Source organism: Glandiceps talaboti, chromosome 6, assembly GCF_964340395.1.
Source record: "Glandiceps talaboti chromosome 6, keGlaTala1.1, whole genome shotgun sequence".
Classification (NCBI taxonomy): Eukaryota; Metazoa; Hemichordata; class Enteropneusta; family Spengelidae; genus Glandiceps; species Glandiceps talaboti.
The window spans coordinates 2007508-2020673 of NC_135554.1; the positions used below are offsets into that span (position 1 = coordinate 2007508).

Sequence of the window (13166 nt, forward strand, 5' to 3'; positions counted from 1 at the left end):
GCAACAATAAAGTCTAATCATATGACACGCACCGTATATGCGCGTTCCACAAAGGACCCAGATGCAACTGTCTTTTGTTACGCCGTCACCATTTATTTAATGGGTCGCTTAAAAGCTTGTAGATGTGCAAATAAGAGTTTCTGTATCTTGTAGACATGGTGAATATAAGACACGAACTTGCCAAGTCTCAAAGAATCGACGAATGCGCAAAGTGATGGGAAACGGTCGCACTGACAACCGCAGTGCATTTTTAAATCGTTTCACTCCTCTGGTGAAGTTAATATCTACATAGAACTGAAGGTTATTGTTATGCGATTTAAAGAAAATTTTGAATCAATACATTGTATACCAAATAAACCAACTTTATAGGGCCAAAGTTTTTGGAAATTCCCCCTTTTTTGCGAAACTCCCAGAGAACACTGCGTATTAGTGCCGCTACGCATGCGTAGTAATACGAAACCGCCTAATTAACTATTCGCGTATAGACTGAAATATTGAGACTGTCCTTCAACCAAAATCATCACAGGATCGCAGGAATTTTGCCAGTAGAAAATAGGCCTATAACTTTCCTCAGATACCGGAGATGGCAAACGCCAAGTACAAAGATTGGATACTGGAAACGATCGACTCTCTTCGGAAGCGAAAAGCGCGACCCGACATTGAACGTATTTGCCACATGGTCGAGCGCAAACATGGAGTAGCGGCCGCTGAAACTGAGGCAGAGTTAGAACGCTTAGTTGATTCTGAAATCGTTATTAAAGTAGACTACAAAGGAAGCACAAGTTATCGCAACGCAGCTAAGTGGAGAAAAAGCCATCTAAGTGGCAATGTTTTGAACTCCGCCGAAGCCACGCGAATTTTGAAGACTGCTGTGAAGAAATTGACCGAGGAAGATGGCCGCAGTTCGGGCACAGGAATTCGAGAAATCGAAAAGTTTTTAACGTCGCAGGATCATTGTACTAAATTCGTCAAGTCCCATCTGATTGTAGCGTTGCAGAGAGAAGTTGAAGCTGGTAGACTTGTGGAGTTAAAAAATGGCAACTATACATACTCAAGAGAGAGCGAATCGCCTAAAAAAGCCGGCCGCCCTGCCAAACGGAAGGTAAAGCAAGACTCGATTCATTTGCTTTGAAATACAGCTACTATACGGATCATTTGCATATCCGTTGAACTCAAATTGATTGCCGTGTTCTCAGCTTTTAGTGACTGGGGATATAAACACAAGTTTGACCCTAAAAACTTGCCGCGCTTAAATCCCGTGCATAGGGGTGGGTACGCGTGATAAAAAGCTAGAAGTCTATGCTTGTATTTTTGTTTCCAATTGTACATTTAGCTGGAAATTGAACGTGTATTAGGAAGCCAGACATTCCCAAAAAGGCCGCACGACAGTGAAATTACGTGTCGCGTGAATAAAATTTACATATCACTTTTGAGGACGTGCGCTTTTTTCATCACCATTTTCGCAGTTTGATGTCATTCAAATTGGGTAGCATTTACATTTTGTTCTATTCGCATTGTTTTTGTTGTTATACGAGACATGTTAATTCCTTTTAGGTTTCGTATTTTGAGAAATATACTGCCACATTTCTTCACAAATTACGCGCGTCTGTCTCAGTGTCGATAAATAATTCTCCATCGCGGTCAAGCCAATATAAAAGGCGCTTAAAATTATGCGACTTGGCATCAACGGTTAGAAACTGTTCAAGTCAATCGGTTATCGAAAGAGTTCGTAAAAGACTATGTTATCTTTACACATGTTATCGGGCCACCCCCTTTTGTCATGGTGAAATTCTTAGTGCTGCAAACTTGCAAATTTCATGTATGGGAGGGGTGTCGGTGCAGTGGGGGCCTGGAGAATAAACCTATGAAGAAAGGGCATGTCTGTGTTTAGTACATTGGAAGCATTTTTCACGAATTATTTCCTAACATGTCGATAAATATTCCTTTGAAGATTGAAGGGATTGTATAGATATTCCTTATGTTAGTATTTTTAAGTGCCGTTAAGGTATTACACACTAATTGGAGTAATAACTAACATAAATGTATTTTGTTGCCAGTGGTGGCTAGTCTTGTGACACCTCAGGAAAATCTGTCAATCTATGAATGTATCTCACAAGTACATCCATGGTCAAAACATGATTACTTTGGTACTTTCACCTCAAAACATGATTACTTTGCTACTTTCACCTCAAAACACGACCTTCTTTCGTTTTTATTTGTTTGTTTTTTGTTTTGTTTTTTATAAAAATGAATATACCTCATGTAAACAATTAAAGGTATTTACTGGTATTTAAATATTTGTACTAAATGTGTAATGAACAATAGAAAGTTTTATTTTTGAAAATACAAGAGCACATCTTTTGAAGGTTTCCAATTCAATTTCTTGTGATGAAATGCAAAATGTTTTAGCAAATGTTAAATGGAACACAGAAGTCATACCAGGTCCAAGTACTAGGAATAATTGAATCAATTGCATGGCTAATGACTTGACACTTGACCTATGACCTTAACCTCAGTTGCATGGCTAGTGACTTGACATTTGACCTATGACCTTAACGTCAATTGCATGGCTGGTGAAGTGATATTTGACCTGTGACCTTAAAGCTGTATGTAATGAGTGAAGCACAATGGAGAGTAAAATAGAAAAGGAAGAGTAGATGAGGTCGTGTTCCCTCTAACCAACAACAACATGGTTTGTTGGCTCAAAATAACAAAATCTAAGTAACATGTTGTCCGTCACCATATACATGTAATGTTCTCCACATAGTTTTGATAGCAGGGCAGCTCTTTGCAAAATTTATTCACACGGTTTGCATATCACTAACGTTTAGTGTTCTCAGGAACAAAAAATTATTTAAGTTTAAGTTTGTTTATTTATTTTCTAAAGTGCCTTTTCTATTTAAAATATTCAAAAGCGCTGCACATAAAATACAAAAACATAAAAAAGGTGAATGCTACAAAAACAAGTACACCGTTAAGACCCTTAAAATGTCATATTAAAAGGATAGTGAATGGTCATTAAAATTATAGACTGAGACTTGTTATAAAAGCCTTAAAAATGTCAAATAAAAAAACGAACGATTTCAAGTAATTACAATGATTAGGTTTCTCACGAAAGCTGAAATTATTTCAAATTATTTCAAACAATAAAGATTATTTTTCTAAGGGAAACTACAATTATTTCAAACTCTGAGCTCAACGGAAAATTGGAAGTAAGCTTACTGCTGCTACATACAAATTGTCATTGATAATCTGCATTATTTTTAGATAGAATAAAATCTAATCAACAAAAAACAAAAGTACTCATGCCACCCAAGGATGTATGTACATAATTATTACAATAACTTGATCGTAGCGTAGCATTGGTAGGAACATTCGAGACAGTTGAGAGGAAAAAAGTTCGATAGAACAGGGTGATGTGGGTTTTTGATCTGTCCTGTTTGACGTCACACAGGTGAAGATTTGCATGTATTTATGTGATAATATGTGAAAACAGAAATATTGGATAACATTTGAAAACAAATATGGGATAAGTTGTGAAAACATAGATATGAAGGGTAATATAAATAAAACAGAAATATAGGATATGTGAAAAACTCATATATGTAAGAGGAGAAATACAGAATAATGGAAAAGTACCTTTTTGTCAAATTTTAATTTGTGTGTATCAGATGAGACTCATAATGGTAGCTAATAACAACACAACAAATAATGAAATGAGATGGCTTTATTTGTAATTCTGTACCAGGACAATATCTTGCATGTTGAATTACTATGATAGCAAAGCCACATTATTTGACCGCATTTTAAAATAGCACAATTTTGTTACAGTCATAGTACACTTACCTATTGCAGTTTTTAAATCTAACAAGGTTTTACTTCCCATAAGGGGAGAGTAATTTGAATAATTAATGATTTTCAGCAATGTATATCTTGAGAATACACAGTTCAATTCAGATAATTGGCACCTACATCAGCTATAGCAAAGCACGCATGCACGTTAAAGCATGTTGGCATAGGATTGTAGTTTTAATGAGTAACTTGCATAATTAGCTCTGCTATCAGCATAATTAGCTCTGCTATCAGCATAAGCTTTAGGTATAGGTTGGTATAGGTATAGAGGTATAAGGGGCCGTGTCATTTTAAAACTGACGCACAAGAAACGTTATTTCTTCGTTTTAGTTTAATCCCCCTCCCCCCCTCAAAGCAAAATGTCTTAATGTGAAATTGGAAAATGAACGACCTGTCCTACATGTATGTTTATATCATATACCATGACATCGATAAACACAACAAACTCAAATTGCAATTCAAATTGTAAAACATTTTACTGTTTCTACAAAACATAGTTTCAATTGGAAATTGTATTTACCAGTTCTCGTGCTTTTTAGCCTTCAAGTTGTTTCTGTCGAGTCATATTTATTTGCATGTTTCCTCAATTTATACACGTTGATTTTGACTGTCGCACCACGACAGTGATGAACACGTTGATGCCAGCTGCGACTTTCACATGCAAGCTTCAATTATCACGTGAAAATATCTACAAATCTGTTTGGAATTACTAAACTATTGCTGAATAATTATTTCAGGCTATTGAACTTTTGATTTTCACGTTGATAGAAGGATTGAATCAACATCAGTTGAACGATCAACTTGTTGCTAGTGCTGAAATAAACGTTTGTAATACCATGCTATCTATGACAATTTAGTCTAAGTTTAGAGGTCACGTTAAGATGTGACATCTCATCGGTAATTTCAGGATTTACATTCGTATTAGTTTCACGTTTTACCCCAACATGGCCTAACTTAGAACCTTCGCATAGGTGGATTTTGGCAATGTCCTCTCCACATACTAGTAGTCTATTCAAATCAATTATCGTGAAGGTCCTTTAAAAGTTGCCACTACAATTAAACGATCGGCTCTGATCACGTACCCACTTCGCTAACTTTCGTTGACAAGATCACATGTTGTTACCATGTACTGGCGTGCAATGTTGTTTATATTTTTGTACGATGAATCCCTTCATGTCTGAAACAGCTAACCCATCTAGAATTTAGCATTACATGTAGGTAATCCTAAAATGTATAGCTATGTCAGACATTTTAAAAACTGAGAGTTGCAGGTACAAGTAAATGAGGTAATGTCTACAATAAGTGTAATGCCTTGCTTGGACTGTACACTTATCATTGTAGTAAAAAAAACAGCTATTCTGACCGATAGGTCGCTTGTTGGTAATTAGGGTTTATCTTAAGAATGTAAACTGCAAATTTCATATAATTTGGTACATATACCAACCATAAGAATGTGCAGAAGTTTGTTGACATAACCTTTACTTTTAATAAGTATCTTCAGTAATTGAGTATATCTTTGGAATGCATGCTATATATACTCTGAAGCCTGTTGATATAGTTTATAATTTAATGACTAATTTGTATAATTAATTATTTCCAGTAATTAGGTTATATCTTAAGACAGCAAACTTCAAATTTTATTTAACTTGGTACATCCATCAACCATATTAAATCATACCTGTTTTATGTAGTTGTTTATGTATTTTTCAGTTATGTTATTTTGCATAAATAATAATTTTGATAGTTAAACAAGATGTATAGTATTCAATTATTAAATTCAGATACATGTACATTTGTAATTGGTACATTGTAAAGATGTGTATGTGTCCACTGTCTATGGTTTTTGTTACCATTTCTGTTGAGATGTGAAGTACGGGCAATTTGCGTACAGCAGCTGATCTAACCACACATTTCGTCGTTTATGAATCCTTGGGATGTAATTGTATCTCAATCTAGTTGGGAAATTGTTCAGATGAAAACGATGGCATGAGAAATGTGCATTTTGTGTTAAAAATGTGATTTTTGGTCAAAAAACTTGATTTCCAAAAACTACTGGGCAGATTGGCATGAAATTTGCTGGGAACATTCTTAGAGGTGACTAAATTTAAATTTTTTCATGACATGATGATTCCATCAGTAATATGCAAATTAGGACTAAAAATGTGCCTTTTTGGTCAAAAATCATTAATTCCAAAACCACTCAGCAGATTGGGCTGAAATTTAATTGGGATGCATCTGTGGGTGTATAGATGAATAGATATTAAGCAAATAATGGTCAGTAATATGCAAATTAGGTGTAAACGTGAATTTTGGTCAAAAATTTATATCTCAAAAAGTACTTGGCAGTATAGTTTGGTGAAATAACATCATCTGGTAGGCAAGTGAGTAAGCATTCAAAAAATATATGCAAATATCCCTAGCAACCATGACCACGCCCATAGCAACAACCAAAAAGGTGGTGTATTTCCAAAAAGATAGATAGGAACAGGGATTAATAGACAAGTAAATAAACATTCAAAAAATGTATGTAAATTTGCCTAGCAACAAGATTGCCCATAGCAACAGATAAATGATCATGTGTTTTGCAAAGATAACAAGGGTTAATAGACAAGTGAATAAACAATCGAAAAATGTATATAAATATGCCTAGCAACAAGACCATGCCCATAGCAACAGCCAAACGGTGGTGTATTTTACAATGGTAACAATTGGGATTAATAGACAAATGAATAAACATTCAAAAAATGTATGCAGATATACCTAGCAACAAGACAATAACCATAGCAACAGCCAAATGATCATGTATATTGCAAAGATAACATCAGGGATTCATAGACAAGTGAACAAACATTCAAAAAATGTATGCAAATATGTTTAGCAACATTTAACTTGAATTTTCAAACAAAGTCACGTGATATATCCATTGCCGTCTTGTTGCTTGTCTAGCTCATTGACATGGTATTTCCTAGCAGTGCCAGGACGTCCACGTATGTGCACATGCACACAGGTGACGTTCCACATTGATTAGGTTTCTCTAGCATGTATGACATCGACACTTGTATGTCACCCAATGAAATTTCAGTTGAACGTCATATGACAGTTGCAATGTACACAGTTACTACTATCCAATAGTGTCACCCAATGAAATTTCAGTTGAACGTCATATGACAGTTGAAATGTACACAGTTACTACTATCTAATAGTGTCACCCAATGAAATTTCAGTTAAACGTCCTATGACAGTTGAAATGTACACAGTTACATGCATTGCATATATTGACTGACAAAAGTAGCTTTGAAATATCTTGTTGGCATATAGCAATGCATAATAAAAAACTACTATCCAATAGCATGAAAGGGATAAAAATGGTTGGCAAATAGTTTGCGAAAGGCACCTTGTTGTATTTGAATATGCTTATCCCACAACTTTCAAACTGTAAATGCAATGCTAGGTTTAGGTGTTTATTATCAAGGGAAAGTCAGATATTTGGAACATACCATTGCCATTTTATTAAGTAAATATGTAAATATGTAACTTGTAAAGCAGCCTCATCAAGCAATTTATCTACCAAATAGTAATCTAATTTAATACCATGCTGATAGAATCAAAGTGATCTTTCACCTGTGACCTAGCTTCAACATCTTCATTTGTATAACAATACATGTATACAAAAAATGTACATGGCAAAACTGTTTCAAAATTTTCTCCCAATTACAAGCATATGCAGTACATACTCCTAATTTACATAATAACTATAGAATGCCATTGGAATTCAATACAATTACATATGTAATAAAAAAGTATTGTTATTTTCTATAATTCAGTCACTCTCGCTAGGTCATGAACACTGGTTCAGAAATACAACAATTGTAGCCAATTCTTGCTTTGACACAAATTGAAAGAAAAGTGCTGTACCTTCATTCCACCTTCATTTTAATGTGAAATTAGTACATTTTTGGTTTACCAACTATATATAAATCTTTATCTTTGACTAATTTCTGTACAAAATATGGATTACCTGTTCAACAGTGATTTTTGACATTCCATGGCATTATTGACACAATTCCAATAGCATGGAAAAGGGAAATTAAATTAACTTCTGAATCTTGAAACACTTTTCAACATAATACTATTACTACAGACAAGATTTGTAAAACTATGTACACAACGGTTTTAAGATAATAATGTAAAAAAATAAGACAAAGCCTCCGAAATGTGTGGAGAAGTGGTGTGAGGTATTTAATATATCTAAAGATGAATTTTGGGATTACTTTGCATGGATTAAAAAAATTACAGATGATGTATTGCTTCAATCTTTTCAATACAAAATGATCAATCGCATAATTTGTACAAATAGATTTCTTTTCCTTCGAAAACTCCTTGATCATGAGAGATGTACCTCCTGTAACTTAGAAACAGAAACTTTGAGACATCTATTTTATGATTGCCAAATTGTTAAACTCGTCTGGAACTTTGTATTTAATCTTTGTGATACGACTTTTTCAGAAAAAGAAATATTGTTAGGTATTATTAGCACAAACCCTAATGTCTACAGTTGGAATATTATCTGTTTATTGACTAAGAGATATATTTTCAGTTGCAAAGTGAACAAAGTTGAACCAATGATCACTGTCCTTGCTGAAAAATTCAAGAACTATAGGAAGCTGCTAGAGTGTTATGCCTACGAACCAAAGACAAAAAAGATAATTGATAGCCTTGAGGAATATTTGTAATATAACTTGTAGTCAACTTTATTTTATCTCTTCATCTACCTTGATTGCATCTAAATGTATTGTGTACTGCAATATGGGGCTTGGTTCTTCTCTTTTCTAATGTTCCTGTTTTTGGCTTTTTCTTACCTTGTCTTTCTTTTGTTTTTGTGTTTTTTGTATTAACAATGAAATGAAAATTTAAATTAAAAAAAAACTATATATAAATCAGTACATTTAACAGTAGCTATTTTTGTTATTTTCAGCGAGTCAAGAAAACACATGGGCCTGAGTTTGAACAGGAACCAATATCTAAACCAAGTGTCAAAGAGGAAGAAGTAATTGATACAAAGTGTGATTATTGCCTTCTTACTGCTGATTGTAACAGACGTGGAGAAACTGAAGACCTTCTCATTTGCAAAGACTGTAATGCCAAAGGTGAACCCTTTAAATCTAAACAAGCAAAGCAACTGTTGTTACAACATCATGTTTAATCATCAGGTTTAACTAGATACGTCCATCCTTCATCTCAGTGGCTGATAGAAAATGGTCAAAGTGGTACAGTAGACTTACCTGAGTATCACCTTTCATCTCAATATAAATACAAATTATCAATGCATGTAGATATATCTCTTACCATGAGATTGATTAATTTCTCTTCAATTTCTTCTGAATTACTACTGATCTTAGTATGAAATGAATAAGAGTATGCTTTTACTTGTTTACTTGTCTACATTCTGTATGATTGGATCTCAACAACTTAGAATTAGATTGTATGATTGGATCTCAATGACTTTAGTATAATTGGATCTCAATGACTTAGAATTAGATAGTATGAATGGATCTCAATGACTTAGAATTAGATAGTATGAATGGATCTCAATGACTTAGATAGTATGAATGGATCTCAATGACTTAGGTAGTATGAATGGATCTCAATGACTTAGAATTAGATAGTATGAATGGATCTCAATGACTTAGGTAGTATGATTGGATCTCAATGACTTAGAATTAGATAGTATGAATGGATCTCAATGACTTAGGTAGTATGATTGGATCTCAATGACTTAGGTAGTATGAATGGATCTCAATGACTTAGGTAGTATGATTGGATCTCAATGACTTAGGTAGTATGAATGGATCTCAATGACTTAGGTAGTATGAATGGATCTCAATGACTTAGAATTAGATAGTATAATTGGATCTCAATGACTTAGAATTAGATAGTATGAATGGATCTCAATGACTTAGGTAGTATGATTGGATCTCAATGACTTAGAATTAGATAGTATAATTGGATCTCAATGACTTAGAATTAGATAGTATGAATGGATCTCAATGACTTAGAATTAGATAGTATAATTGGATCTCAATGACTTAGAATTAGATAGTATAATTGGATCTCAATGACTTAGAATTAGATAGTATAATTGGATCTCAATGACTTAGAATTAGATAGTATGAATGGATCTCAATGACTTAGAATTAGATAGTATGAATGGATCTCAATGACTTAGATAGTATGAATGGATCTCAATGACTTAGGTAGTATGAATGGATCTCAATGACTTAGAATTAGATAGTATGAATGGATCTCAATGACTTAGGTAGTATGATTGGATCTCAATGACTTTAGTATAATTGGATCTCAATGACTTAGGTAGTATGAATGGATCTCAATGATTTAGATAATATGATTGGATCTCAACAACTTAGAATTAGATTGTATGATTGGATCTCAACAACTTAGAATTAGATTGTATGATTTTACCTCAATGACTTAGTATGAATGGATCTCAATGAATTAGATAGTATGAATGGATCTCAATGACTTAGTATGATTGGATCTCAATGACTTAGTATGATTGGATCTCAATGACTTAGATAGTATGAATGGATCTCAATGACTTCGTATGATTGGATCTCAATGACTTAGATAGTATGAATGGATCTCAATGACTTCGTACAATTGGATCTCAATGACTTAGATAGTATGAATGGATCTCAATGACTTAGTATGATTGGATCTCAATGACTTAGTATGATTGGATCTCAATGACTTAGATAGTATGAATGGATCTCAATGACTTCGTATGATTGGATCTCAATGACTTAGATAGTATGAATGGATCTCAATGACTTAGTATGATTGGATCTCAATGACTTAGATAGTATGAATGGATGTCAATGACTTCGTATGATTGGATCTCAATGACTTAGATAGTATGATTGGATCTCAATGACTTAGATAGTATGAATGGATGTCAATGACTTCGTATGATTGGATCTCAATGACTTAGATAGTATGAATGGATCTCAATGACTTAGTATGATTGGATCTCAATGACTTAGTATGATTGGATCTCAATGACTTAGATAGTATGAATGGATCTCAATGACTTCGTATGATTGGATCTCAATGACTTAGATAGTATGAATGGATCTCAATGACTTCGTACAATTGGATCTCAATGACTTAGATAGTATGAATGGATCTCAATGACTTAGTATGATTGGATCTCAATGACTTAGTATGATTGGATCTCAATGACTTAGATAGTATGAATGGATCTCAATGACTTCGTATGATTGGATCTCAATGACTTAGATAGTATGAATGGATCTCAATGACTTCGTACAATTGGATCTCAATGACTTAGATAGTATGAATGGATCTCAATGACTTAGTATGATTGGATCTCAATGACTTAGATAGTATGATTGGATCTCAATGACTTAGATAGTATGAATGGATGTCAATGACTTAGATAGTATGAATGGATCTCAATGACTTCGTATGAATGGATGTCAATGACTTCTCAACGACTTAGTATCATTGGATCTCAATGACTTAGATAATATGAATGGATCTCAATGACTTAGATATGTATGTCATAGACTTTTTTCCACTGTCTTTCCAGCTCATCCATCTTGCATGAACTACTCAGCAGAGCTTGCTGTGAAAGCAAGGATGTCACCATGGCAATGCTTTGATTGTAAGACATGCTTCATTTGTGGTGACTCTGGAGATGCAGTAAGTAAGATAGTTGTGTCTTGGTGGGGTTGGGGAAGACAAGTACAATTGGCTCTGTGTGCAGCCATATCTCTTATATGCAATGGCCAATTTCTTTCAAACCTAGCACAAAAATGATGTACTATATCATATGGGAACATATGCATGTCACGTTGTTTCACCACATTGACAGAATGCTTCAAAATTAAGATTTACTGCTTAACTCCAAAATCTAGAGACCCATTTAAGTGTCTATGTTGTGATATGTAAGTGTGGCCAAAATTCATCATTTGTTTACAGGTAAGAGGCGAAATCAAAATCAAAACATTGTAATTACTTGGCCTAATGAGTAAAGACTAGTAGCTACCAGTAGATACTATGTACTACAACTTCAGTAAATATCATAAGTCTCGACGCATATTCATGAACCTTTAGTTTGTAGACAATAAAAAGTAAACACCTATTGTCTGTCATTCATGAGCCCAAAGTACAACCAAATTACACATAGTCTTCATTATTCCATTATGCAAAAAACTTCATGAAACTCAAAGACTTTCTTTCCTGTGAAAATCACTTTCACACATACTTTTTGAAAGTTGTCATTCATTCTATATCTTTCAAACAATCAACATGTCTTTCCTACATCATTTAGGTCAACAAAGATCAGAAGGTACAGGGAATATTTTGCCCGTTGGCCATTTTGTTTACTATCATGCTAGTTCAAATTGTCACCAGTTTTATATTTGATAAGTGCTCAAATATGAGTTTACATTGTAATATTAGATCAACCAATTCATCACAATCTTTTGACATTTCTTTGAGAAACACCATTGATCAAGTTTAACCTTTCTCATGTTTTATTGTATCAGTTTATTTTTTCTGCATATTGAATTTGACACCGTTGTGCAAACCTCCGTTTACATGCTAAAGGAATGGAGAAACCTCTGTTCTACTACCCCTAAGTAGTTAGTCCCCGCGGACGAAGTCCGGAACGGGGACTTATGGGTTGGGTTCCGTCTGTCTGTCCGTCCGTCCGTCCGTCTGTCCGTCCGTCCGCAGCTGTTTCTTGGAGATGCCTGGACCGATTTTTTTCAAACTTGGTACAGGGGCAACATACTATGGCATACATATGCACGTCAATTTGTTTTATGATACGATCCAATATGGTCGCCTAGCAACCATTTTGTTTGCGAATTTTCCCTGTCTAGAGCCATAACTCAGACATGCTTTAACAGATCTCATTCAAAGTTGGTATTAGGACAGTGTTCTATGACATACATGTGCATATTCATTGTTGTCATGATACGATCCAATATGGCCGCCTAGCAGCCATTTTGTTTGTGAATTTTCCATGTCCAAAGCCATAACTCAGACATGCTTGAACAGATCTCATTCAGAGTTGGTATTAGAACAGTATTCTATAACATACATGTGCATATCCATTTTTGTCGTGATACGATCCAATATGGCTGCCTGCCAGCCATTTTGTTTGTGAATTTTCCATGTCCAAAGCCATAACTCAGACATGCTTGAACATCAGTAAAATTGAATGTTTTAGGTCATATCAGTAAAATTGAATGTTTTAGTTCAAA

At 34.3% G+C, this 13166-nt stretch overlaps 1 protein-coding gene across 1 annotated transcript in view; it reads left to right on the forward strand.

The window, feature by feature from the left end:
• Positions 1-583: 583 nt before the first annotated feature.
• LOC144436452 (histone acetyltransferase KAT6B-like) overlaps positions 584-13166 on the forward strand; it is a 32779-nt gene continuing 20196 nt past the window's right edge. The window contains exons 1-3 of the mRNA XM_078125251.1: positions 584-1102; positions 8828-8999; positions 11483-11595. Coding sequence (XP_077981377.1) covers positions 584-1102; positions 8828-8999; positions 11483-11595 — 804 coding nt within the window. The remainder of the gene's footprint in view (positions 1103-8827; positions 9000-11482; positions 11596-13166) is intronic.